Raw genomic sequence first — 26,589 nt, forward strand, 5'->3', positions numbered from 1 at the left:
TTTTCCTCGATCCAGTAATTCCAATTCCTTGCAGCTGAGTTAGGGACTTGAAACTTGAGTCTCAACAGTGTGCTAAGTGATTAGCACACTGGGTTTGGGGGCTGGGGGAGCAACTCCAAAGGGCCTGGCACAACAGAAGAGGTGCTAAGTGTTGCCCGAAGGGGCTGGAACTGTATTTGCAGGGTAAACAAATGGTGTGTAGGAAGTACGGATTGAACTAGGGTCTGTGTACCCATGGATCTAACACCTTGAAAGGAAGTAACACAGCAGTGTTAGCAATACAAAAGATAAATATTTATTCAGAACAAAACTTTTAACAATGGATTTTACAATCTAAGCCACAAGGAAATAGCAAAACATAATGAAAAAGGAAGACAAAACCGAAAAGCAGTGTATTGTCCTTTCTCCTTTAACTTGATTAACAGTTGACCCAAGCCCTCTCTTGGCCTGTTTCACAAGTACATTTTGGAGTTAACAACTCACTGGTAATTCTACTTTGAAACAGCCTTTCTCCTGGGAGTCAGGAGGGTGCAGATGAACTCCATTAGCTGCTTCTCTGGGGTTTCTAACTATTGAGGCTGAGGTGCAAATGTAAACTTCTGATAGGTTTCCTTCCACAGGAGCACCCCCATTTGTCACTGGTGGCAATGAATGGGGAAGGGGAAGGCCCCAAAAGATCAGGCACACTGTAATCCAGACGTGGTACCCCAGAGGGCAATGAGCGCACCCTGGATTATATATAGTTCTTTGTCCCTTTTCTATATACCCCAAATATTCAGAAGCCCCCGCTAAAATCTTGTTTTTCTGCTTCCTCCCCCAGATGATTTCTTAGCATTCCTCTGGGCACATCATTCTGCAGAGATCAGACTTCCCGGGCCCTGAAGTGCTGAGGAAAATGTTGTGAACTGTGAGAGGTAGTGGAATGAGCACCAGGCATGGCGTCGGGGAACTCTACTCCAGGCTACTAGCATGGGCACCAGACAGCTACGCGATTTTGACCCAGCTATTTAACCTCTCCCAGCCTGTTTCACTGTTGGAAAACCAGGGGATTGGTGTAAACCAATTTTTAGGTCCTTTCCCACAGGAAAATTCTAGATTCCATGATTCCGTGAAAAATGGCCTCTAAGCCACCAAAAGAGCTGTCACAAGGTCCATGCGTTGTAATGCCGTAAGAGAGGCCCTTGGCCACCATTCAGAGCTTACTGACTCAGATTACATATACTTCTAACAACACTGGTTTCACAAATTCTCAGACCACACAGATTAGAAGCAGCAAAGTAAAAGGGAGAAAAAGAGCTGCAAAAGCTAGACACCGACAGAAGCCACCATCAACAATGTTTTCAAGGCAACCCTGATGGGTGCCTACCTCGTGCTGGGCTTCATACCTAGTGCTAGGGCATAAAACTGAGTCAGGCAGCCCAAAGGGGGGAAATCCAGGGAGAAGACAAGGGTACGGAGTAACAAGTACAAAAAAAAAAAAAATCCCCAGAAAACACAATTAAAAAACAAAAAGGGTCTGGAGACGTATCTCCAGACTACAGTTCTCGGCAGTCATTACTGATGACAAAAGCCATCAATTCAGAAAAGGCTGAAATGGAGTAAACTTCGTTTAAAAAGGCAGAAAGAGACGTCTTTTACAGATTTAAAAAGATCTCCTTTGAACGATAAAAAACGGTTCGAAAAAAAGTTTTGGCACTTAAGAGGGGTAAACTGGCTCTGTAGTCACCCTGGCAAGCAGGTGGGCGTTCAGTGCCCGGCTACGCCTGTTAGCTGAGCTGCCACGGAATTGTGAACCGCTTTGGGACACTGAGCAAAGGCGTGTCCTCGCTTGCCACAAAGGTTGCACACGATGCCCTTCCTGCAGTAAGGGCTCAGGTGCCCCTCCTCCCCACACCTGAAGCACCTGTCCTGCGTGCAGCTGCCGCTCAAGTGGGTCCGGGAACCACATTTAAAGCACGTCTTGGGCTGCCCCTTGTACCAGCTGTAGCCCCGCTCGGCCCCTAGGAAGAAAGCCCCCGGAAGGTGCCTGATTCCACCCTCCCCCTGACGCAGCTCGATCTCGCACTTGTACTCCCCAGTCCAGATCCCAAACCTGTCGGTCACTTTCACAGGCACGGCCAGCACTTCGCAGTGGCGCTTGAGCCAGGTCACGATGTCCTCCACGTCCACGGTCTCGTTCCGGAACAGGATGAAGAGCGTCTTCAGGCTGGACTTGCTCCGCCCCAGCACCACGAAGTTCTCCCAGCAGTCCTCCTGTTCGCGCTTCTCTTCATAGACGCGAAGGAACAGGGCCAGCTTCTCCGCCGAGCGAAAGCTCACGTCGAACTCGCGGCTGCCCGGGATCTGGATGACCGCGTAGATGTCGCTGGGGTCCATACCGATGGAGCGCAGTATGAGTGAGCCGACCACGAAGTCCCGGGTCGGGCAAGCGCCCTCGTCTCCCTGGAAACAGATGCGCACGAGGAAGCGGCCCTTGCTCGGGCCAGGCGCTGGGCCCGCCACCGTCATCCCCGGCTGGTCCAGGGGCGGCCGCTCGGCTGTATCTTCGGCCGCGCCCGGCCTGTTGGGGGTCGCCATGGCCGCCCCCTCGGCCTTCTTCCTCCTGCTCGCTTCTGCTGAGGCATTCTTCTTGCGGGGGTCCGCCGCCTCGCCGGCTGGGTCTCTCCGACGGCCCTTCGGGTCCCCACGGCCAGCCGGGGGGAAGTCGCCCAGACCCGGCGCTGCCAGGCCCGCGGGGGCGCCAAGCCCCCCGCCCACGCCGCCGCTGCTTTCCTCCTCCCGCCGCGGCGGCCGCGACTCGCGGAACTCACCCTTCTTCTCCGCCAAGTTCTTCACCACTTGAGCCCAGCCCATCTTCTCGCGGCCGCCCTCGTTCTCCTCAGCCCGGACCGCTGGGCGCGCGGGGGTCAGAAGCTGCAACCGCCCCCTCTTCCTTTCCTCCTCCGGGCCGCCGCCGGTGGCCATTTTACCTCCTTCCCAGCATCCTCCACTCGCTCCCGCAGCCAAAGGGCGCCCATCGCGCGTAGTGCTAGGGTTTGGGGTGCTTTTTTTTTTGAAATTTGATGCTGCTTTGCCCCGCCCCACCAAAAATATTTACAAGCGGCGCGGGGCGGCCAGCGCCAGCCCGGAACCCCTGGTAACGGCCGAGCGGCGTTTCCGCCGGGGCTCGCCAGCCCCACCTCCTGGGCACCGGCGCGGGAAGGGGAGCTTGGAGCGTGTCCCTGTCCCTTGCGAGGGCTTGGCAGCCTTGAGCCTCGCTCTCGAGGATTTGGTATTTCGCAAGCGGTCCTCGATGATTTCATTCAAGCAGCATTACCAACGGCCCACAGCTGAAAGGCGGGACAGAGTCGAAGGAGATCTCGCCCATTTTGTTTTCTTTTGTATAGCTTTTCTATTAAAAGAAAACAAACGTAGCTCTCAGTCCTCCCAAAGCGAACCACAGTGTGATTTTTTTTTAACGTGGTATTATGAACATTTTCAAACATGCAGAAAGTTGAAAAACTTACAGTGAACATCTTACCTTTAGCTTTTTACTATTTTAACTTTCTATTAAAATTTTACTATACCTCTATCACACTACATCCCTATCCATCAGTCCTTGTTTTTTTCACACATTTTCAAGTAAGTTATAATCCATTATTTCTTTAGAAAAAGATCTCCGCATACTCGATAACAGATATACATTGAGCATTAAAGTGCCCCGAACTGTTCTAAGCACATTGCAAGCCTTATCAAATAGAATCTTCCAAAACAATGCTGTAATTACCCGTTTGCACAGGGACTCGGAGACAGGGTTAAATCATTTGGCCAAGTGGCAGAGTTAATAGGGGGCCCCTAGTTATAAACAGATGACTTATATTTATTAAACTTCTTTGCTTCTGACGTGTGGATCAAGGACTGTGCATCATGCTCTCCAAGAAACCTCTTTACACATAGATTCCGTGGCTAAAGTCAGCACTGGATGGAATCTATTCCTCTAACATTTGCCTAGACTGGTTCTTTGCAAGTATCGATAAAATGTGGGTGGTTGCAGAGATGGGTTTAACATCTTTCGTCAGCATTGCTTTCTTTCTGTATAGCTAGCTGTACATTTCAGGGTGCTTCAGTGACCTTTCCAACTTCAGTGAAAGAAAAGGCGAGCTGTGGAGTCAGGGAGACCCTAGTGTGAATCTGAGTGCTTTGATTCTCAGCCTGGCCCAGAGGGCCAACGACTTGGTTTTCACGGCTCCGATTTTCTCATCTGTTACGAAGAGGCATTAATATCTACTTGTCAGAGAAATGTGGGGGTTCAAGGACATAACCTGTGTTAAAAAGTTTGGTGCACAGTGCATTTCATAGATAAGTAACAGGACTGGTTAATTTAATGGCTCGAAAATGCTATCCAGGAACAGGCACCGCTATTTTCTTTTCCTCGATTCCATTCGGTTAACTCCCTTTCCAGTTCTACAGTTCTGGGAATGCCACACAGATGTGACAGCATCTAGAAGCGGATGAGGGAATTTTTTTTTTGCAGTGTCTTTTTTTTTTTAAAGTGTGATGAAAATCTTTCTCAAAAGGCTCTGAGTAGACTTCCTACCCTACTCTTTGGCCAGATGTTTACTACAGGCCTAGACTAAGCCTGTAACTGGCAAGGGAAATGGACCCTCAGCCTCGGGTAGATCAGTCAGGACTGCAGGAGAGGGAGCTGGGATTAGGGCTGGGCCTACCTCCTCTAAAGAGCATGCATATCTGAGTAAGATCAGGGGCAGTTAGCTGAGATGGATGAGGAGGAATGGGTGTTGAGTAGGCAACCACCTGGGTTTGTCACATAGTGCTGCCTCCTACTTTTTAACTGTTTCATGGCACAGAGCTTCCTCGCTGGAGTGCTGTGGTACAGTAGGCTCTGCAAATGGGGTTGCCTGACATAGTGAGTCCTTCAGCCCTAGGGGCAAGCCAGAAGATGGTCCTGGGCCGCCAGAGCGCCCAGCTGATCACTTACCATAGCAGTCTCTTCTGTTTACCACAGTGTGTAGTGCAATTTAAAACATTTGCCTATGATTTTAAAGAGGGGGCCCTGGCTGGTGTAGCTCAGTGGATTGAGCATGGGCCTGCAAACCAGAGGATTGCAGTTCAATTCCCAGTCAGGGCACATGCCTGGGTTGCAGGCCAGTTCCTAGAAGGGGACACACAAGAGGCAACCATACATTGATATTTCTCTCCCTCTCTCTTTCCCTTCCCCTATAAAGATAAATAAATAAAATCTTAAAAAAAAAGTAAAGAGGGGATAAGGTTGGGAGCTCTGGCCTTGTATTCTTTTTTTTTTTTTTTTTAAAGATTTTATGTATTTATTTTTAGAGAGAGGGGAAGGGGGGAGGGGAGAAAGAGAAGGAGAGAAACATTAATGTAAGAGAGAAACATTGATCCGCTGCCTTCAGCATATGCCCCAACCAGAGACTGAACCTGCCACCCACGCTTGTGCCCCGGGTTGGAATCCAGCTGGAGAACTCTCACTTTGTGGGACGAGGCCCAACCCACTGAGCTACACCAGTCAGGGCTGACCTGGGATTCTTTAGTAACATTTCCTGATTCAAGTTTAAATGATTTCAAATTATTGTGGTGCTCGTCAGCCTCCCAGTACTTGTCACATTCCAGTGACAAAATAATGTTTCAGCACTTAGGCACTTGCTCGCCACGTGTAGCACTTGCTACAACTTGTATAAGTCACGATGTCACCTGGCAAGGGAAAATGCTTCAAATACTTTGTTGCTTGCTTGCCACTAAGAAGGAATCAAGGACAAATAGCGAGGTACCACTATATTTGCTCTAAATTATTTTTTAAACTGGAATGCACTTTTAAATTGATGCTCCATCTAGCAAATCTGGGGTGTGGAGAGAGAATTGGAGTGGGGCTGGAGTAGGAGCTGATACTACAGTCTGGGCTTGAGAGGAAAGTGGAATATGTGTGGGTGGTGGTCGTAAGCGGTCTGATTCCAGATATACTTTGAAGGTATTGCTGACAGATTTGGATGATTCCAGGAAGAGCGCTGTCATTTTGACTTGAGTGAAAATGCTTCTGGGAAAACATTGCACGCCAGTTTCCTATTCAGTGTCCAAATGGAGACACTGAGTAGATAATTGGATGTATGTGGCTGGAATTCAGGGGAGAGGCTAAAGATGTGAGTCTGGGAAGCATCTGGATAGAGGTGGCATCTGGAGTCATAAGACTGGAAGGGAGCACATGGAGTGAAAGGAGATAGAGAAGAAGAGAGGACCAGATCTGAGTCCTGGGGGGAATCTGATAATAAAGGGACAAGAGGAGGAACCAGCAAAAGAGAAGAAAAGGAGGTAGGAAGCAACTCAACAGAGTGGTTTCCTGGATGCCAAGTTTAGAAAGTGTGTCAAGGAGGGAGGGAATGACCCATTGTGCCAAATGCTGCAGATAGGCCACGTAAGATGAGAATTGAGACGTGACTGTGAGGTTTAGCAGAGTGGAGGTTACTGGTGGCGCTGACAAGGGCAGTTTCAGTGGAGAGGCAGAGAGTGAGAGCCTGGATGAAGAGGGAGAAAGGAATGGGAAGCAGAGAAGGCAAACCTCAGTTTTGCTGTGAAGCAGAAATGGGAGGGGAGCTGGATGGAAATGGTCGCTTTAAAAAAAAATAATAACCCTCACTCAAGGACATTTTTCATTGCTTTCAGAGAGAAAGGGGGAGAGAAACATCCATGTGAGACAGGAGCATCCATTCGCTGTTTTCTGTACACACCCGGACCTGGGACTGAACCGCAGCCTAGGTATGTACCCAGGCCAGGAATTGAACTTGCAACCTTTTGCAAGTTACAGGATGATGTTCCAACTAGCTGAGCCACACCAGCCAGGGACCACTATTTTTTTAATAGAAAAAATTAAAATAGTATGCCATTGGGAAAAATACAGAGGAGAGGGTGATGGGAGAAAATGGGGTGAATTGCTGGGGAAGTATCTTAGAGAAAGCGAGAATAGGATTCAGTGCATAATTGTAGGAATCGGTCTCAGTAGAGAAAGTGCATGGTCAAAGGAGGGAGGAGAGTAGGTGGGCAAATGAGGTGATGTGAACCTTTGTGAGTTTACTGGTCCCACGATTTTCTTAGCGAACTAGCAAGCCAAAGAGCACGGATGGGGAAGGAAGTGATGTAGTCTTGATGAGAAGAGACATATGACATAGTTCTTCAGGATGTTGGGCGGGACCCGCCGAGGGATATTGGGAACCAAGTTGAGAAAAATGTGCAAAGAGCTACATTTTGCCCCGCGAGATTAGTCCCTCTAGGCGCTCGGTAGTCTCAGCCCGTTTCCTTGGAAACGTAGACCAAGAGGAAGCATTGGGTCTCCAAGGGAAGCTTGAGTGGCCTGAGTTATCAGGCGATCCACGCTGAGACGAGAAGATGGAGAAGCCGAATAAATAGGCATCCCAAGAGATCAGTGGCCCACAGACTTACGACGATTCTTCCATTTTCTCCAATGGCGTGCGTCTTTCCGAAGTAGGTAAAAGGAGCATCGCGCCGTGGCGAAGTGCGCATGCGCGTCCTCCTGCCCGCCCTCCGAGGGAGGTCCTCCGTCGGACTTTTGACCCCGCCCTCTCTCCGCTCACAACCGCCCGGAGCCCCGCCTCTCATTGCTGCTCTCCGGGTTGTGGCTCAGCTTGTGTCCCCAGTAAACTGCGGTTTTGGATTCGAGGCTCCACGCCTTTTTCACGTTTGCCGCTTCATCCCCATGGGGGTTGGGAATGATGGAAGTTCTTTCCTGTCTCAAATCTTTCTAGACCTTTCTACCCCGACAGTCGCTCCACAGACCATAAGTTCCCGATTCTGGTGAGTTCGGGATGGTCAGGGCGGGGGTTGGGGCTTGCTGATCCTGAGCCTGCTGTCCTCGAGGAAGCGACTGTCACGGGTACCTGAATTCCAGGACATTTGCTGTGGGACTGACGCATGACTCCGAACCTCAGTTTTCTCACTACCTTACCGGACTATAAGGGTATATATTATGTTGCTCTCTTATTTATGTCTGATTGCTACTCTGGTTTCTTATTGGGTCTTTTCCATACTTTATTTCTCACAGTTCTTAACACCTCACAGCTTGGATGTGCTTAGTAAATTCTGACTGGCAGATAAAAAAGAGTGATAGCGTTTATGGGACACTTACCACACACTTTATAAATATCTCTCAGCATTCTCACACCAACCTATGGAGGTAGGTTTATAATTAGACCCAGTTTAAAGATGAGAAAATTGAGGTCCTGAGAGGTAAAGTCACTTGCTCAAGGTCACAGATATCTGTAAGGGGTGGGGCTGGGGTTTGAAGCCACCAGGCTGTGTGACTGATTCTGTTATAACTGGTAGGATTATGGTCCATGGCAGCAGTCTAAGCAGAAAGTCAAGTCATCCACTCTGCTTCCAGTCCTACAAACCAGTGGCCCCAAGAAAAGCAAAATGAAGACTTGGATTAGCATCCAGCCAGGTGAGCAGAGGCACTTGGGGGCTGGTGTGGGAATTGGGGATAGGACAGAGGGGATGTTCTTGGCTCTTGGTGACACTGACCCCCCAAAACCCTGGAGATATCTTCTGGAAGGGGGGACCCTTGTAGTACAGGCTTGCCCCAGTGGGCGAGTGTTCTAGGAATCCACCTATATCCGCGTACCAGCTGGCATCGTTGTGAGAGGCTGCGTTTGGCTTCAGTGATTTTTTTTGAAGACTCTTTCAACATGTTTGTTTATTTTATGATGGGTGATTTATAGGTGCACCTGCCCGTACTGCACTGAGTGTTCAGCAGTTTTTCACCAAAACCAGCATGACCCCCATGCCTCACCCTTCCTATTCACTTAGTCTTACCCCGAGTGAATATTTTTTGTTTCCCCAAATGAAAAAGTCCTCAAAGGGAAATGTTTTGTGGATGTGGAAGAGATGAAATAAAAAACAGTAGCAGCTCTATAGGGATCAAAATTGACAAGTTCAAAAACTGTTTTGAGCAGTGGAAAAAGTCTCGATATGTGTATTGCATCAAATGGAGAGTACTTGGAAGGTGACTGAAATTTAAACATGTGAGAACAAATACACAATTTTTTATAAATAAATTGTTTTTTGGGTGCCTCCTTGTATATTATGGTAAGCTGATTACTTTAATCAACAATCCTCAGATTTCAAGTGTTAATACAGTAGCTTGTATCTCAAATATGTCAAAGTACATTTGTGGGTCTGGGCAGGAGGAGGAAATCTTTTCTACACGATTATTCAGGGACCTGGACTCCTCTAACGGTGTAGCTGTGACATTTTTTAAGGCACTGAAGTCCTCTGCTGGATACTTCTGCATCCAGCAGCGGAAAGAGAACAGAGGGAGAGCAAGAATAGGGCCCAGATTTGAAGTGATACAGTATCACTCCCACTCACATTCAGTGGCCACGACTCAGTCATCTGACCACCAGTAAGCACAAAGGAAGATGGGAAATGTAGCCCAGTTCTGTGTCCAGGAGGAAGAGAAAACAGGGCTTGGTGAATGCAGGATAATCTCGGCCACATCGCTGTCATTTCTGCCAGGGGAGTTTTGAGGCCTTGGGTCAGGCCTTGGGTGTGGCTTCATATCTTGGCTCTGCCATTTACTGTCTTGGGAAAGGCATTTATCTCTCGGAGCTTTAGTTTTCTCATTTGTAAAAAGAGGACACTTATACTTTCCTGATAGGATTGTTGTGAGAGTTAAATGAGATCTCTTTAGGCTTTATTTATTTATTTTTAGAGAGTGGGGAGGGAGGGAGAAAAAGAGGGAGAGAAACATGGACGTGTGAGAGAATCATCAACTGGTTGCCTCTCGCATGCTCCCACCTGGGGACCGGCCCACAACCCAGGTATGTATCCTGACTGGGAATCCCACCAGGGATCCTTTCAGCTCAGTCTGTAGGCCAATTGCTCAATCCACTGAGCCACAGCAGCCAGGGCTAAGTGAGATCTCTCTAAAAAGCATCCTTGCTCAACCTCACTAGACCCAATACTCCTTTAATAACTACTATTTTGTAATATTCCTTTAGTGTCCTGGAATAAACTTCATAGATAATATAACCTATCTACGTCTGTAGTAAAAAGTTAATGTAGTGCCCTAACTGTAAAGAAAAAGGCAAGCTTATTATAGTTACGTAACACATAGTTCAGTATGTAATGGGCAGGCTGGATTCCACTGGAAGATACGATAACTTAGAAGTGTACTCATTGAGGTTCAGTCCTGGTGAATGTGCCATTTTCAAAGGCAACCACACATGGATGTTTCTGTCTTTCCCCTTCCCTTTTCTAAAAATAAATAAATTTTTTAAAAAAGAAAAAGTAATGTAAAAGTGTAAAAATTTTAGAGAAAAACATAGGGCAGAAAAATTTGGGGGCCAAGTAAAGAGTTCTTAACCTTTACAGACAGCTTGATCCATAACAGAAAGATGAAATAAATGGATAAGTTGGATTTCATTACAAAAAAACACAAAAAACAGCCCTGGCTGGTGTAGCTCAGTGGATTGAGCGCGGGCCTGTGAACCAAGGGACCACGGTTCGATTCCCAGTCAGGGCACATGCCTGGATTGCAGGCCAATTCCCAGCAGGGGACCCACGAGAGGCAACCACACATTGATATTTCTCTCCCTCTCTCCTTTCTTCCCCTCTAAAGATAAATAAATAAAATCTAAAAAACCAACAACAACAACAAAAACTTTTGTTCTGTGAAACCTTCTGTTAAGAGGATGAAAAGACAAGCTAAGACTTGGGGAAAATATTTGCAAACCCACATATTTGACAAAAGACTGCTATGTAGAACACATCAGGAATTCTCAAGCCCGGGCTGATGTGGCTCAGTGGATTGAGCACCAGCATGTCAACCAAAGGGTCGCTGGTTCGATTCCCAGTCAGGGCACATGCCTGGGTTGTGGGTCAGATCCTCAGTGGGGGGCATGTGAGAGGCAACCACACACTGATGTTTTGCCCCTATTCTTTCTTCCTCCCTTCCTTTCTGTTTAAAAGTAAATAAATAAAATCTTTCAAAAAATTCTCAAATCTCAACAGAAAATTCATTTAGAAAATGGGCAGAAGACATAAAGAGACATTTCACCGAAGAGGATATACAGATGGTAAATAAGCACGTGCAAAGATGTTCAACACCATTTTCCGTTAGAGACACGCAAATTCAACCACAGTGGGTTGTCACCTCTCAGAATGGCCACATGAAGAACAGTGATAACGGCGAATGCTGGCGAAGAGGAGACACTGCGTGATGCAGTCATTGCTGGCGGGAGTGTAACGTGGTGCAGCCGCGCTGGGAAAGGACACGGCCGTTTTCAGTGAAACTGAACGTGCCCTTCCCATAGTGATCCAACAGTTGCACTTCTATGCACGCATTTCCGAGGAATGAAAACTCACCGTCACACACAGGCCAGAGCATGAACGTTTCATAGCAGCCTTATTTATCGTACCTCCAAACTGGAAACAGTCCAGATGTCTTTTAGTGGGCGAATGGTTAAATCAGCTGCGGTACCTCCCTAGCATGGCGCGCTGCTCAACAATAAAGAGGAAAGCACTATTGGTACACTTAATGACCTGGATGAATCTCCAGAGAATTTTGCTGAGTTTTGAAAAAAAGGCCAATCTCAGAAGTTACATACTTCATGATTCCATTTGTTTGACACTCTGGGAATGACAAAATTACAGAAATGGAGAACAGATTAGTGATTCTTAGGGGACAGAGACAGAGGTAAGGAGAGGATGCTAAGGGGAGGAAAGTGGGTGTGGTTATAGAAGGCAACATGGTGCTCCTGTGGTTATGGAACCGTCCTCTGTCTTGCCTGTCTTAATGTCAGTATCCTGGTTGTGATACTGTAATTAGTTTTGCTAGATGCTACTGTTGGGAGAAACTGAGTTAAAGGTACAGAGGATTTCTCTGTATTATTTCTCTGCAGATAACCTGAACTTACCTTAAAATAAAAAGTTTAGTTTAAAAAAGAAGATAAACCAGGATTACTACATTAATGAAAAGAAATACTCATTTTTTAAAAAAGATTTTATTTATTTTTAGAGGGGAGGGGAGGGAGAAAGGGAAAGAAACATCAATGTGAAGTTGCCCCTTGTGTGCCCCCTACCGGGGACCTGGCCCGCAACCCAGGCATGTGCCCTGACTGGGAATTGAACCAAGCGACCCTTTGGTTCCCAGTCCGGTGCTCAGTCCACTGAGCCAACCAGGGCAGAAATACTCATTATTAAAGCTATAGATTTTCCGAAGTACTTAAGTTCGATTTATAAATCTTATTATTTTTATAAATACTTGTAAGGGGGATGTTGGAAGGCAGGTGTGCTCACCACTGTACCACCAGTGCCAACTGTAAGGGGGATTTTATAACTTGGTTTATTAAATTCTCCTTAATCTTTTAAGGGCCATTTAAAAATGAATATATTTTTTCATTTCTAAATAATTCACTTATCTGATTAACAGAAAACATTGGGTATTTAAGTAATTCTTGTACATATAATTAATAAACCACTAAATACAGTTAATCTTAAGTTCTTTTAAAAGTTTAGGAATTAAAAATAAATAAATAAAAGTTTTGGAATTTAGCTCTAGCTGGCGTGGCCCAGTGGATTGAATGCCAGCTGGCTGACCTAAAGGCCGAAAGTTTGATTCCCAGTCAGGGCACATGCCTGCGGGTTGTGGGCCCGGTCCCCAGTAGGGGGTGTGCGAGAGGGTCTTTTTGTCTCTCACACAGCAGTGTTCCTCTCCCTCTCTTTCTCCCTCCCTCCCCCTCTCTCTGAAAATAAATAAATAAAAATCTTTGAACAAATGAAAAAACACTGCACTAATAAAGTAGAACAATCGGTGACAGGCAGCTACTAGAGCCGGAAGCAGCTGTTGCCTGGCGAGGCGGCCACTGTGAGCACCGGCAGCCGCAGGACATTCCTGTGATGGGCAATAATAACAACAAGGGGAAGCACAGTTCGGTCTCCTGCACCCGGACTGTACGGGAGGGGACGGGAGCCTGCCACCTGCCCGTACCTCCCCTCACTGGCGCAGCCCACTCGGGGTATAGACAACCCTGTTATTAGAAAGATCTTTATTTTATTGAGACTGAAACATCATTCCCTGTAATTATGACCTTTGGTTCATGTCTAACTCTAAACATATACTTGGCCAAAAATTAGCCCCCGAGGGACCTGTAAACCGGATTGGTTGATTTTCGTGATAAATGTATAGAATCACTCTGCTATGAAAAAGGAAAAAAAAGCAGAACAATCATAATATACTATATTAAAACTTACATGAAGATGGTCTCTCAGAAAATCTGTTGTATGTCCTGGGTGGAGGTGCTGAGTGGGCTGAGTGCCACCCTGTGAACCAAAGGGTCACCGGTTTGATCCCCAGTCAGGGCACATGTCTGGGTTGTTGGCTGGCTCCCCTGGGCGGGGTGCATGAAAGGCAACCACACATAATGTTTCTCTGTCTCCTTCCCTACCCCCTCTCCTAAAATAAATCTTTAAAAAAAAGATTCTCTAAAGTCTATTGTACTGTGCTGATCCTTCTTTGGTGACATGAGGTGATACAGTGTCTGTGCCACCAGGTGCAGTGAGGTGAGGGAACAGCACCAGGTTGCTGCTGTCCTTCTGGTGACATGTCAGCGGGAGATCACTGAGCGTGATGACGTCCTGTCTTCCACGCAGGGTTTAAAGCCTTTTCCATCTTGACTGAGCAATTCCTCTGCACTGTGGGTATCACTTGTGCAGCCTGCGGTGCGGTGGCAAAACTAGCACGGAGTTATTTTTTCTTCATCACAATTTCACAGATAGAAGATTTGTTCGTATCGTAGGCTGCAGCGACCTCAGCATATGATTTTTTCTTTCCTCATTGAGAACTTTCACCTTTTCACTCGGAGGAGCACTTGATGCCCTCCCTGTGGCACGTCTGGATGGCCACGGCGCTGCTGTCCTGCCTCGGGGCCATTGTTGAGGAAAGGGAGGGCGTCTTGCATGCAGGCACTGCGGTCCCTGACAGCGGCTCTGGTCGTGCAGGTGGCCACCAAGTGACTGAGTGGCAGGGGCATACAGAGTGTGGAGATGCTGGACAACAGGAGGATTCACGCCCTGGGTGGGGTGGGCTGCGTGGCGAAATTTCCTCCCGCTCTCAGAACGGTGGGCAGTTGAGAACTTGGGAGTTGTTTATTTCTGGAATTTGCGGTTGTACGCTCTTGGATCGTGGCCGACTGTGGGTAACCGAAACTGCAGAAAGTGAGGCCGCGGAGAAGGGGGGACCACTGCACAGGTGATCCGTACGTGCACACAGAACTGTTTGAATTTACTTCATTGCTTCAATACTTCATACTAAAATTTTCCAGGACTAAGGGTATCGGTTCATTAGAAATAATATTTTTCTGACATAAACCAGAGACTCTGGCAGGGCCTGAGAACACGGCTTTGGCATTTGTGATGATTTGGGTGTCGTGTCTCCTGCCGGCGCGGGACACACTGAGAGGAAGCAGGGATTCTCAGAACAGGCCCTTTAAATGCCTCATTCTGATTGGGATTATTTCTGGCAGGACCACAGCTCTCATAGGCCTGGCATTACCTGTCGGAGTTTCCCATCAGCCTTTGTCTGATGGTGTGGTCCTGAGGCCCGTTCTCAGGTCATTAGTGAGAACAGACGACTGGTAATGTATATTCAGCACTCAGTGTGTTGGCTGCTATTCCAAACACTTTAAAATACAGTAACTTCGTACTTCATTTTCAGGACAATCCTACCAGCTAGGCATGATGGTTATTTTTGTGTCACAGACGGGGTGATGGAGGGACAGAGAGATCGTGAGACCTGCACAAGGTCACACAGCTGGTAGAAGGCAGAGCCTAGATTCCAGCCTGGGCCGTCTGGCTCATTAGTTCTTGCTCTCAATCCCTACCCCGTTCAGGTTTGCCAGTGGTCAGGTTGGTGGGAGAGGTCGGGGGCGCCTGGCTGTTTCCCGTACTCCTCCTCCCCTCTGGCCATACCCACAGTCACTGGGTGTGTGGAAGTTCCCTGGGCTTCTCCCTCCCTTACATCGAGGCCCAGAGTGGGGCTCAGGAGCCTCCTGGTGGGTGCGAATTTCTTCCTGTGCCTCACTGTCACACACTATAAAGTTGTGAGTACACAGGGCTGGGAGCCTGGACCACCTCTCGTGAATTTCGAGTTCCTGGAACCTGGTCCCAGGCCTGCCTATACCCTCACTGTCTCTGCTCTGTCCCATGCTCTAGGGTATTCCAAGCCCACTGTGTTGAGGACAGGCCAGCTGAGGAATCCACAGGAACCTCTGGGAATGCAGTTGGACTCTACAAAGGCCAAATTCCGGTTCCTGAAGGTATTCAGAGCATCCTCCCTCTGGCTCCGCCCTGGGGCGGGGCGACACCCGATGGGGGTAGCAAACGCGGGCAGAGCGCTTCGTGAGTCTCACTTGACTCATTGCCTCCTCATAGCAACTCCCTTATCACCGTCCCTATTCTACAGATGAGGGAACTGAGGTGCAGGGAGGTAAATGACTTGCTCGAGGTCACACTGTTAGAAGATGGCAGTACCCGGGGTCAAAGCCAGTTAAGCAAAGTGCTGCTGTGTTTAAGACTCAGGAAAGACAGAATCCCTTTTTATTTCCCTGCATTAGGAGTGCAGTCTGTGGCTAGTTCATCTTCAGGAAACTCCTTTCATGGAATACAGCGCATCTTGAAACAAGGCTGGGAAGAGTACTGTTAATTTTTTTATATCAACTGATACCATTTTGAATAATTAATTTCCTCACCAACCATTGTTTTTTACAGCTTCTGAATGATGTTTCAAAATATTTGAAGTAACTAAAAGAAGGAGGGGGCTTTTGTGTCTATAGAAAAAAGTATAATACTGAATACTATAAGTATTACAAAATACTGTAGAAGACTTCTTAATTTCTCCAAGAAAGTATTTAATAGCTCAATAAACAGGGATTACTATATAAACAAATAGCAAAAAATATATTTGCTTTGAAATCTTTCTTCCCTTTAACCTTCAATTTTGCAAAAACAATTTAGAGGCAGCCCAGCATTCTTAAAGGAAGAAATTGTATTTCAGATATTATTGTTATTCTGACTTTAGAAGGGTACGTGTATTTTTGTTTGATAAAAAGTGAACCGAGTCAATTTGGCCCTAAAACCCTTGCTCCTCCCAGTTTCTAACACTGCCTCTTGTAATCATTTATTTGTTTACTTAGTCAACAAATATTTATCGAACACTTAACCGTATTTTGCTGGGTATAATGCACTCCCGAGTGTAATGCGCACCCATGTTTTTGGGCCAATTATTTTGCATATGGATATTGTTATTGCTTTCTAGAGTTACACTTTTATTTTTTTTAATTTTATTTATTTATTTTTAGAGAGAAGGGAAGGGAAGGAGAAAGAGAGGGAGAGAAGCATTAATGTGCAAGGGAGACATTGATCAGTTGCCTCTCACATGTCCCAACTGGGGACCTGGCCCGCAACCCAGGCATGTGCCCTGACTGGGAATTGAAGCAGTGACCTTTCGGTTTGCAGGCCAGCGCTCAGTCCACTGAGCCACACCAGCCAGGACTAGAGTTACACTTTAACACCTAAGCATAAATATAAGAATTGAAAACACGTAGATATGGAATTAGTACCACCCATGTATAATGCGCATCCTTATTTTCCCCTCAAAAATTTGGGCAAACAGTGCGCGCTGTGCAGGGTACAATATGGCACATGCCCAGGCCTGTGCCGAGTGCGGGGAGTCACCAGTCATGTGGCCTCTGACGCTCCCGTTCTACTGGGGGAGACAGACAATGAACAAGACAAGTGTGTAGTATGTGTGATGCTAACGGCTTATGAAGAGGCATAACGATGAGGTGAGGGGCTGTTTCGGAGAGACCGTTTTGGACAGGGTGGTCAGGGAAGGCTGCAAGGTGGTCACATCTGAGGGAGGAATGCTCCGGGCGAGGAGCGACAGACAGCGCAGAGGCCGCGAGGTGGTGTGAGGGTTGCGTCCGGAGCAGTTGATGAGGAAAGATGCTGGGATGCGAGGGTAAGCGGGATGGCTTGTGTGCGGCCCTGTGGTCCATGGTTCCACTTGGTGTGTTTAGACAGGGAGACCCTGGAGGGCTCCCGAGTGGAGCAGGGACGTGACCTGACTTCGATTTTCACAGGAGTCCTTGGGGCGTTGCTGCTGTGTGGAGAATGGACTTGCAGAGACAAGGGGAAAACAGAGGGGGGTAGAAACCACCAAGTTGGTTTGTTCGTGGAGAGGGGTAGGATCCTGACTCTGCCTCTCGGCCTCAGGATGATTATTATTCAATCTACAACTCGAGGGAGAGTGCCTACTGTGTGCCAGGCACCATGCCGGGTGCCGGGGACGTAGCAATGAACATGGCACTCAGCATTTGTTCTGTTACGGAGCTTCTGCTTCAGTGGGGGGAGACATAAGTGAATCTAAAACACCCGGCGAACAGGTACTGGTCAGCTCATTCAGCCCACACCTGCGGGGCTCCGGGCGATGTCCTGTGTACTGGAGGTGAGAGCTGCGACAAAATGACCAATGCCCCTGCCCTCTTGGCTGTGACATTCTAGGGGGGACAGACAGGAAACAAGATAAGAAGAAAAATGTGTTTTGTTGGGTGGCAGTAAGTCCTAGGAGGAAAATAAGTTGGGAAAGGGGAAGACATAATTATAAACTATAGTTAGTAGTTACAGATTGGCGTAAAGGTCAGGAAAGAAGCAAAGAAATGTTTCCACACTAGATCTGGGGGTGGGAGAAGATCCATTTCTAGAGTGGGGTCGTTCATCCTACAGTTTTTCTGAATCCCTGGGAGTGGAGTGTGTTAAAAGCACAGATTCCTGGTGCGAGCCCCAGCGGTGCTGGCTCAGTGGGCCAGAGACCGGCATGTTTCACAAAATGCTTCTGGTTCCTGTGGGCCATATTTGGAGATATTTTGGGGTGGAGATGTGGAGGCAAGACAGAGGAGTGATCTCGGGTAAGTGAACTTGTCAACTCTCGTGGACCCTCAGTTTCTGCGTCTAAGGTGGGGCTAATCGGAGTGCCAGGTGGCGTGGTACGTGTGACGTGCTTAACGCTGTTCCAGGCACACAGTGAGCACCACGTAGGTTTGCCCTCTGACTCTTATTATTACGTGGGGGATGGGGAGCTGAGGGATAGTAAGGTGGGCGGGTTCTAGCAGAGGATGGAGAAATAAGGAGAAAGAGAAGGAGTAAGGGAAGGGCACAGAGGTATGGCAGAGGTGGAGATTTAGAGCTGGCGAGAGAGTGCCAGCAGCTGCTGTTCACTGATTGCACACTGAGTGTGTGAAGCATTGCAGTGGCCTGATTGTGAATGTGATCTCACTGATGTGTTTTTCACAGCAGCTCTGAAGTGGATGTTAGTTATCCATGTTTGAAATGAGTATGTGGGGCTCTGGGGGCTTAACTCACCCCGTTTCCTTTAGGTGGTAAGTGACAGAGCTGAGATTTGAAGCGAAGTGTGTCTTGGCCCAACATCCAAGTCTTAATCACTTGGAGGTTCAGCCACGCCTTGCAGCTTTAAGCCCACTCAGCCCCTTGTCTCAGTGTAGTGGAAAGACAGATACATGGGGGATCAGAGGCCTGCTTTTCCAGTTTCCCGGGCTCCCACTTCCTGGCTGTGTTACTTGGGGCAAGTCACTTAACCTGTCTGAGCTTACACCTGTCAGTAAAATTGAGTTAGTAAACACAGTGTTGTTAGAGGATGAACTGACACCATGTGCCATGTGCCAAATGAGGCACAGTGCTCAGACACACAGTAGGTCCTTAACAGTTGGTGGCGGTGGTGGTGCTGTGGGTTCTGTGTACCTGCTGGACGGGAGTTAAGCCATTAGACCCTCGCTGTTTCCACAGGGGTGTTGTAGGAGATGAAAGTGTGTTCAGCTCAGCTGCCTGATGGGAAATATTAGCAATTATCATTTAGTCTGCCTCCCTGCTTCTTCTCCAGACATGGCCCACCACCTCTGCCACCTTTTTTACCGACCTGGGGCATTTTCTATTATAATGATTATTAGTATTATATTTCATTGATTCTAGGAAGCCATTGATAATAAGGCACACCTTTATTTTATTTACCCACTAATAAAATGTATGTCAGTTAGATTGCGACACGCACTAACTGGAAGATGCATCCTTGCATTAGAAATATAAAATGATGGGAAAATGGGCATTTCCGAAAGGATGAAATAGTTGGAGGTGCTGTGACCCGTAGACAATGGGGAGCCACCTCCCAGTCCTGGCCGTAGTTGCCAGTCGAGGCCACTAGGAGGCCAGTGTGCGATGGGAGGGAAATGGTCCCCAGACTCCGGGAATCCGGCTGCTTAGCGCAGCACCGCCTCCCATCCGCTTCTCTCCGCCCACAGGTGATGCTCAGGAACCAGCAGATCTCACTCCAGGAGCTCCGCAACCAGGAAGTCTTCCTCACCAAGCTCAATCAGGATCTGATCAAGACCATCCAGGACATGGAGGATAGCTCAGCACAGAAAATGCGCAGCATGCTTCAGCAGCAGAACGTCTTTCGGGTGAGGCCTCGCTGGTGGCCTTGCAGCCCCGCCTCTGTCCTCTGAGCCTGGGACCTGCCCACCGCACCGCCCTCCTGAGCGCTCTGGCGCCCTCTCCTGGCCGCTTCCGGCGGTTGCACAGCTACCAGGGCTTTGAAATCAGACCGGGTTTGGCGGGGCTTATCGTAATGGCAGTACTTACTAGCTGAGAGACTTTGAGTTAACCTATGAGCTCTGTAAAATAGGGCTCAATAGCACCTATTCCAAAGGTGGGGGGTTTGTACTTGGTACACAGTAGATGTACAAGAGAAAGTCGATGCTATCGCAACCAGGCAGCAGCAGATACTTCCACAGTGTAATACTAAGTGCTTTGTGTTTACTCAAGTATCCCTACAAAAACCTTGTGGGTGGGCATTATTATTTTATTTATTTTACATATGAAGAAAGGGATACACAGGCTAGGTTACTTGCTCAAGGTCACTTTAAAGGTCATCCAGCCAGCAAGGGTCAGAGTTGAGATTTGAGCCCGGGGAAGTCTGGTGCGAGGATCTCAGATCCTTCCACCAGCTGGGATCACCACCCTCATGCGGTGAGGAGGGACTCTGCAGAGAGCCCGGGGAATGTCCTCTGCCTCCACTTGGAGAGGCTGGGTGAAGCTGTGGTGAGAGGCTAAAGGTTCACAGGGGACCCAGGAGATCGGGCCGAAGAAGAGGCAGAGAAAGTGGTTTAGTGGAGAAGTGAGTCCCCTCTCTGACTGCAGTTTGCCCAGGAAGAAGAGAGACTGAGTTCACCGGAGCCCGTGAGATGAAGAGAGAATTAAGTTTGGGGAACCTGGTTGGCCTGCTTTGGCTGCCATAGGCCAAATACCACAGAAATTTTGGCTTAAACAACCTAAATTTCTTTCTCATAGTTCTAGAGGCTAGAAGTCTCAGGTCAAGACGCCAGGAGGGTTGACGTCTGGGGAGGCCTCTGTCCCTGGGGTGCAGGCGCTGTCTCCTTGCCGGGCCCTCACGTGGCTGATCTCTGCTCTCGAGGAGGGAGCAGTCTCTGGCATCTCTCCCTCTTCTTATAAGGACTCCAGTCCTGCTGGATTAGGGTTCAGTCCTTTTGATCTCATTTATCCTTAATTACCTTCCCAAAGGGCTTATCTCCAAATACAGTCATGTTAGGGGTTAGAGCTTCAATATGTGAGTTTGAGGTGGGGTGGGAGGGACACAGTTCAGTCCGTAACAGAGACCAAGGGCATACAGAGTTATTCAGCCCAAGGAAACTTAGTAGAATATTCTCCATACCCAGACAGAGTCGTTGTCTGATTTCCTCTCATTGATCCATTCATTTTTTTCATCCTGAGGACTTCCTGTAGGCCCTTGGGAAATAGTGATCAGTGGGACACCTTGTCCACATGAAGCCCTCATTCTAGCGCGGTCACAAGCAGTTAGAAAGACATTTGTGTGTATTGTGATGGGGACTCGGGACTCGGAGCATAGCAGGGCTCTCTAACCCAGACATGAGAGGATCAGGAAGGCTTCCTAGAGGAAGTGGTGCTTGGGTTGCACATGCAGCCGTAGGTATTAACTGGCAGAGAGCAGGCGAGTGTTCCAGGCAGAGGAAATGGCTGCAAAGGGCCTGGGGTGAGAAGGAGCTCGGCCAGCTCAAGGTGCCATGTGCTGTGTAGTGTGGCCAGACAGTAGGTGTAAGGAAAGGATCAGAGGGAGGTAAGACTGGCCCAGGCCAGATGGAGGAGGGCCTTGTTGACAGGGCAGGGGGGAGTCATTGGAACATTTCAAATGGGAGAGGGACATGGTTGCCATTTTTTAAAGAAACATTCTGACTTCTGCATGGAGCATCAGTCAGAGGAGAGGACCAGTTAGTGGTAGCTGTCGCCACGTTTCAGACCAGAAATGAAGGGACCCCGAGTAAGGTAGTGGCGGTAGAGAGAAAGGCGTGGCTCTTGGTGCAGTTTGGGGTATAAAGTCCGTACCACTTGGTGACGTTCTGGGTGAGAGAGGGCATAGATGGATGCCTGGGTTTGGGCGTGTGTGCCTGGCTGGGTGTCGGGGCCGCTGGCTGAAGTGGTAGTTAAGGGGACCTGTGGGAGGGGGCAGGGAAGTAGGTGACTACTCTCCGGCCTCTGGAAAGGTGTCTCAGCCTGGGAGTGGGGGTGGGTTTGGGGACTCCTCAAGGGCAGTGCTGAGCCCCCCAAGTGGCCATGCTCTGGGTGGGGCGAGCCAACCCTACTGCTCCCGCAGACCATCGTCCACCTCTTGGCGTACTCAAACGGGAAGAAGCTGCAGCAGACGAAGTGTGAGCTGCAGCAGTGGAAGGAGAAGGAGGACTCCAAGATGAGCTGTAAGAATCCATGCGAAAAGCTTCTCGATTTTCACCCAGCCCTCCGGGGAGGTCGTCTGCAGGGCGCTCACCCGCTGCCTGCTGTTCTGGGACCATCAGGCCCATCACTTCCCTTCTTAGGCCGGTGGAGTGGCAGAGATCCAGAGCTGGTAGCTTGCCGGTGGAGCATTCAGGACTTCAGGCCCCACGTGTCTTCATTTTTATGGGCACACTCTGTCATTTCAACCACCTGAGGCAGGGAATGAATATTCTTGTATTTTACGGATGAGGAAACTGAGGCTAAGAGAATTGAAACAGCCTGCCAAGGGTTGCATAGCTGGGGGCCAGAATCCAATCTGACCTGCCTCTGTGTCCTGCCAGGGTTGCTCGGGGGGTCGGTGCCTGGGCCAGGCGCCAGGTCTCCTGGCGTGTATCCTGCTGAGGCCATGGCTGCTTTCCCCTGAGCAGACTAAGAAGCCTTCTGAGCAGAGGGACATAGTGTTAGCCTCAGATAAGGAAGTCCCCTCCAGGGAGGATGGCAGGGGAGACTTACTCCTACTGTGGTTGTGTCTCGGGAGCCAGCATCACGCCGTCTCCCTGGGCGTGTTGTGTTGGGGATGTGTGTATGAGGGGACTGATGTCCGGACAGGGACGGTCTTGGTGAGGGTCACAGTGCAAGTCAGCGGTAGAGCGGGGACTAGCCTCGGGATGTTGCACCAGCTTCGTTTCTCTTCCCCACCCTGTGCTGGTGCTTCTTGGGGGTAAAAGACTCTGGGGCCTTGACTTTTCACCACCTCCCAGCCTGGTGTGAGCTGGCTTCAGCCCAGAACCCACTCCATTGGCCAAGGAGAGCTTTGCCTCCACGGGAGGGGGTCCTGGAGGGAGGATCCTGCCTCCTGCTCCTCCTGACCTCTCCAGACCTGAAGCAGCAGGTGGAGCAGCTGAATGCCAAGATCAAGAAGACTCAGGAGGAAGTGAATTTCCTGAGCACTTACATGGACCATGCGTACCCGGTCAAGGTGGTCCACATTGACAACCTCGTGCACCAGCTGCAGCAGGTGAAGGACAACCAGCAGGTATGTGAGTCCCTGGCTTTGCCCTGTGGGACCAGCGGGGAGGCAGGGCTGGGGGCCAACACGCTCCTACTGGCCCCCAGGACGAGTTGGATGACCTGAAGGAGATGCTCAGGACAGTCCTGGACTCGTTGTCTAATGAGATTCAGACTAAGAGAAGAAAGCTGCTGAGCTCCCTGGTGGTGGTGAGTTGCCCGCGGCTGCAGCGGGGACCCAGGTCCTCCATCCAGTCCTGCCTTCTCCCCCATCCTCTGCCTCCAGGCGCCCCCGTGCCCCCTCTTCCTGCACTGCTGTGGAAGAGGTGCCTGGGGCCAGACTCCACTTCGTTCACAGAAAACCCAGCAACCCTGCCAGGAGGTTCTTCTGCAGAAGACATCGGAAAACCATAACATGGTGAAGTACGCAGACAAGTTCAGAGACGTGAGTGGGCAGGGATGGCAGCGGTCCGTCTGTGAGGCAGCAGAAGGGCGGGCAGTCCCCAGGACTGGTGGGCGGCAAGCTTGTCCTTATCTGGTGCTCAGGGGGTCTCGGGAGTCTGGTGTCGGCTCTTCTCCTTGCTGGTGCCATTACTGTCACTTGTCACTCATCTGAGAAGGGGATTTGCAGTGGCTTAGGCCTTGCCTTATGAGCTGTCGTCACTGGGCATGACCCATTGGTAATATCACCAAGCAGCGCCCGCCCACCCACCATCATTTCACTGTCACTGGTCACCCGCTTTCTTCACCCCTTAATTCTTGTCTTGACCATCACTCATTACTTGTGTTAATGAACTTCATCGTCATCAGCCTCTTCATTTTCATCATCTTGCACCTTCGTCATTCATCTCAGTGAGTGGCCCTCCCCGGCTCCGCCAGCCCTCATTAATCTTCATTACCTCGAGCTGCCCCCGCGTTGCAGTGTCTCCATTCCGCAGAGTCCCCTCACCTTTCTCAGGACCAGCAAACATTGTCACTAACTCGTGAGCCAGGCCTGCTGGCCGAGGGGCCCCTCTCTGGAGCCCTGGGATTCCGGGGACAAAGCCCAGGCCGCTTCTCCCAATGTCTTTACTCCTCGTCCATTTTGCCCTCGTCTTCCTCTGGTTGGGGGGGAATTTGGCTTCTCTGTCCCCTGCTGTTCCCCTCAGTTCGCCAACCAGTTCAAGCAGGAAATACCCAAATTACGGGCCGAGGTGAGGCAGCTCCAAGTCCAGATCCAGGACCCCCGAGAGGTCGTGTTTGCAGACGTTCTGCTTCGGAGACCCAAGTACGTGATTGCGGTGCAGCGGTCTCGGCCTCCCCCGGAACCGTTCCTCTTGCTCCCGGTGTGGGAAGAATAATGCCTGTCACTTGCCGAGCCCTCACCACATGCCGGCAGGATCCCACTTAGTCCCCTGCCAACGGCCGAGGTTGGGTTGCTCCCCGTTAGCAGATGAGGGACGGCGGCCTCCTGGGCTCTGTCCCACAGCGAGTGCACAGGCGCCAGCTGGAGGGGCGCGGCTCTGAGAGGGGTGGCAGGGCACTCAGGGCGGCTCGGGGCCAGGTCTCCACACGGGTCCCTGACTCCAAAAGGTGCGTTGGACCCGAGGGGCCCCAGCATTTCAGAACGGAGTTCCTGCGCCCCCTGCCCTCCGGCCTCTGCAGGGCATCATCAGTCCCGTCACATCCCCTCCTTTCTCGTTTGATCGAGTGTGTGAATGAGTGTGCGCAGTGTGCATGGGCGCGCCCTCACACAGTTGGGCTGCGAGGTTGCAGATGTGTTTTAGGGTGGGGCTCCCTCAGCAAGTACCTGTGTTCTAAAGGGCAGGGCTTCCCTGAGGACATGCTCCCCCACCCCGTAACTCTGGCGCCCCTACTTGGCCTCTCACACCCCCTCTTTGCTCTTTCCTACCAGGTGTACCCCAGACATGGATGTCACCCTCAACATCCCTGTGGAAGAGCTGCTACCCTTCTAGGTGGCAGGGCCACAGCCGCTCCTTCCCTGCTTTCTTCCCTACACCTGGAGCCTTGAGCCATCTCCTCCCCAGGCCACACCCCCATTTAGGCCCCACTGGTCTTCCTCCCCCTGCACCCTCCCCCTCCCCCTCCCTCGCTCCCTCCTCCTCTTGGTTTGGTGCTGCTGCTTGGGCCAGGTGGGAATTTCCAGTCAGGTCTACCGTTTCTTTTTGTCAATAAAGCTGGACTTGCATTTGTGCTTTGCCTGTGCCTGGGGGTTCCCGGCAGGCCTTGTGAAAAGATGCAGTAGGAACAGACTTTGCCTTAACATAAGGGCAGCTGTGCTGGCTGCACCTGGGGCGCGGAGCGTCCTGAGGAATGCCACACGGACCCCTGCCTGAATCTCCGTGGCTCTGCAGCTCTGGCCGCCCCTCCCTGGTGCAGTGGAGGCCCAGGTTCCTGCCCAGGTAGTGCCCAGACCTGTTAACCCTCGTGCAGACCGGTGCCAGGGTAGAGGGGAGGCTCCCTGAGTTTGGTGCATGTGGGAACCGGCTGTGCCCTCATTGCCGATGGCCCTTGACCGAGTCTCTCTTCTAGTCCCGCTGTTTGTCTGTCCACGGCCTCACCCCAGCTGCGTATGGACACAGACACAAAGTAATGCTCAGGTGCACAGTGAGGCACAGCTCCCCACTCCGTGCTCTTCTCTGCTGGGCTTGGAGCTGCACCGTCCAGATCCCCCTTAGAGCAAGGACTTGCTGCTCTGGTTCCTGGGAGTGCCGTGTCGGGTGGCCTTCGGCCGTCGGGGCCCTTTAGGGTTCGCTGGGGCTGCAGAAAGCTGCTGTTTTACTTTCCCACAGGGTTCCAACTTCTCGTATTCTCATTTACAGTTATTTTTTTTATTTCAAAAAATATTGTATTTATTTTTAGAGTGGGAAAGAGAAAGAGAGGGAGAAAAACATCAATGTGTGCTTGCCTCTCATGCATCCCCTACTGGGGACCTGGCCCATAACCCAGACATGTGCCCTGACTAGGAATCGAACTGGTGACCCTTTGGTTCACAGGGCGTCACTCAATCCACTGAGCCACACTAACCAGGACCAGAGCATGTTGTCCTAACAGTGAGTCTCTGAATGTTAGCATCCTTTGCCACTGGGTAGGTTGGGTACTTCTAAAACCACCAAATTGCGCTTGCTTTTGGGGTAACAGTTCTTTCCTCAATTTATCTCTCTCTTCTCACATTTTACTAGAAGCAGCAAGAAATCAGGCTTCACCTTCAACACTTTTCTTGGAAACCTGCTCAGCTGGGTGTTGAGGTTCATTCATGGCTTACAATGTCTCCTTTCTACACAGTAGGACACAGGTCCCCTAAGCCACAGGTTACAGGATCCCTCTGCCTCCGGTTTGTAGTGGTGTGTTGCTCATTGTCCTCCTGACTTCCACCAGCATCGCCTTTAACATCCATATCTCTACCCACGGTCTATAAACAAAAACTTCATTGCAACCTCAGCTCCCCTTTGCCATGTATCAAAAGATATTCACAGATTCCAGCGACTGGGACGTGGATTTCTTTGAGAGGGCATTCTACCTCCCACACTTCCTCTTGCCACATCACCCTTCTGCAGAGAAACCTCCCTGTTCTCCACACCAGGGAACTCTTGTCCCCAAGGCCCACCCAGCACTCAGGCAACCTTTAGGGGTCTTGGAGCCTATGCTTGCTTGTGCCCGAGTCCTTGAGTCACGTCTGGG

General features: G+C 49.8%; 2 protein-coding genes across 3 annotated transcripts; one reads left to right on the forward strand and one right to left on the reverse strand.

Annotated features, from left to right (window-relative positions):
- Nucleotides 1-272: 272 nt before the first annotated feature.
- Nucleotides 273-3,178, reverse strand: ZCCHC3 (zinc finger CCHC-type containing 3). The gene has a single exon (XM_037143167.2). The coding sequence runs from the start codon at nucleotides 2,962-2,964 to the stop codon at nucleotides 1,747-1,749; it is 1,218 nt and encodes a 405-aa protein (XP_036999062.2). The 5' UTR covers nucleotides 2,965-3,178; the 3' UTR covers nucleotides 273-1,746.
- A 2,174-nt stretch (nucleotides 3,179-5,352) lies between these two features.
- CUNH20orf96 (chromosome unknown C20orf96 homolog) lies at nucleotides 5,353-25,101 on the forward strand. Of its 2 annotated transcripts, XM_053671289.1 has the most exons (12): nucleotides 5,353-6,768; nucleotides 7,346-7,491; nucleotides 7,773-7,821; nucleotides 8,350-8,467; nucleotides 15,238-15,341; nucleotides 19,395-19,553; nucleotides 21,782-21,881; nucleotides 22,662-22,936; nucleotides 23,017-23,118; nucleotides 23,267-23,353; nucleotides 24,057-24,175; nucleotides 24,803-25,101. In XM_053671289.1, exons 2-12 carry the CDS (start codon nucleotides 7,472-7,474, stop codon nucleotides 24,861-24,863), a joined length of 1,194 nt encoding a protein of 397 aa, XP_053527264.1. In that variant the 5' UTR covers nucleotides 5,353-6,768; nucleotides 7,346-7,471; the 3' UTR covers nucleotides 24,864-25,101. The 2 variants fall into 2 exon arrangements, with proteins under 2 accessions (XP_053527264.1, XP_053527265.1); XM_053671290.1 differs by lacking the exon at nucleotides 7,346-7,491 and having other exon boundaries at nucleotides 7,493-7,821.
- Nucleotides 25,102-26,589: the final 1,488 nt, after the last annotated feature.

This window comes from Artibeus jamaicensis, unplaced genomic scaffold (genome assembly GCF_021234435.1).
Source record: "Artibeus jamaicensis isolate MK-2021 breed Jamaican fruit bat unplaced genomic scaffold, CSHL_Jam_final contig_685, whole genome shotgun sequence".
In the NCBI taxonomy this organism is placed as follows: Eukaryota; Metazoa; Chordata; class Mammalia; order Chiroptera; family Phyllostomidae; genus Artibeus; species Artibeus jamaicensis.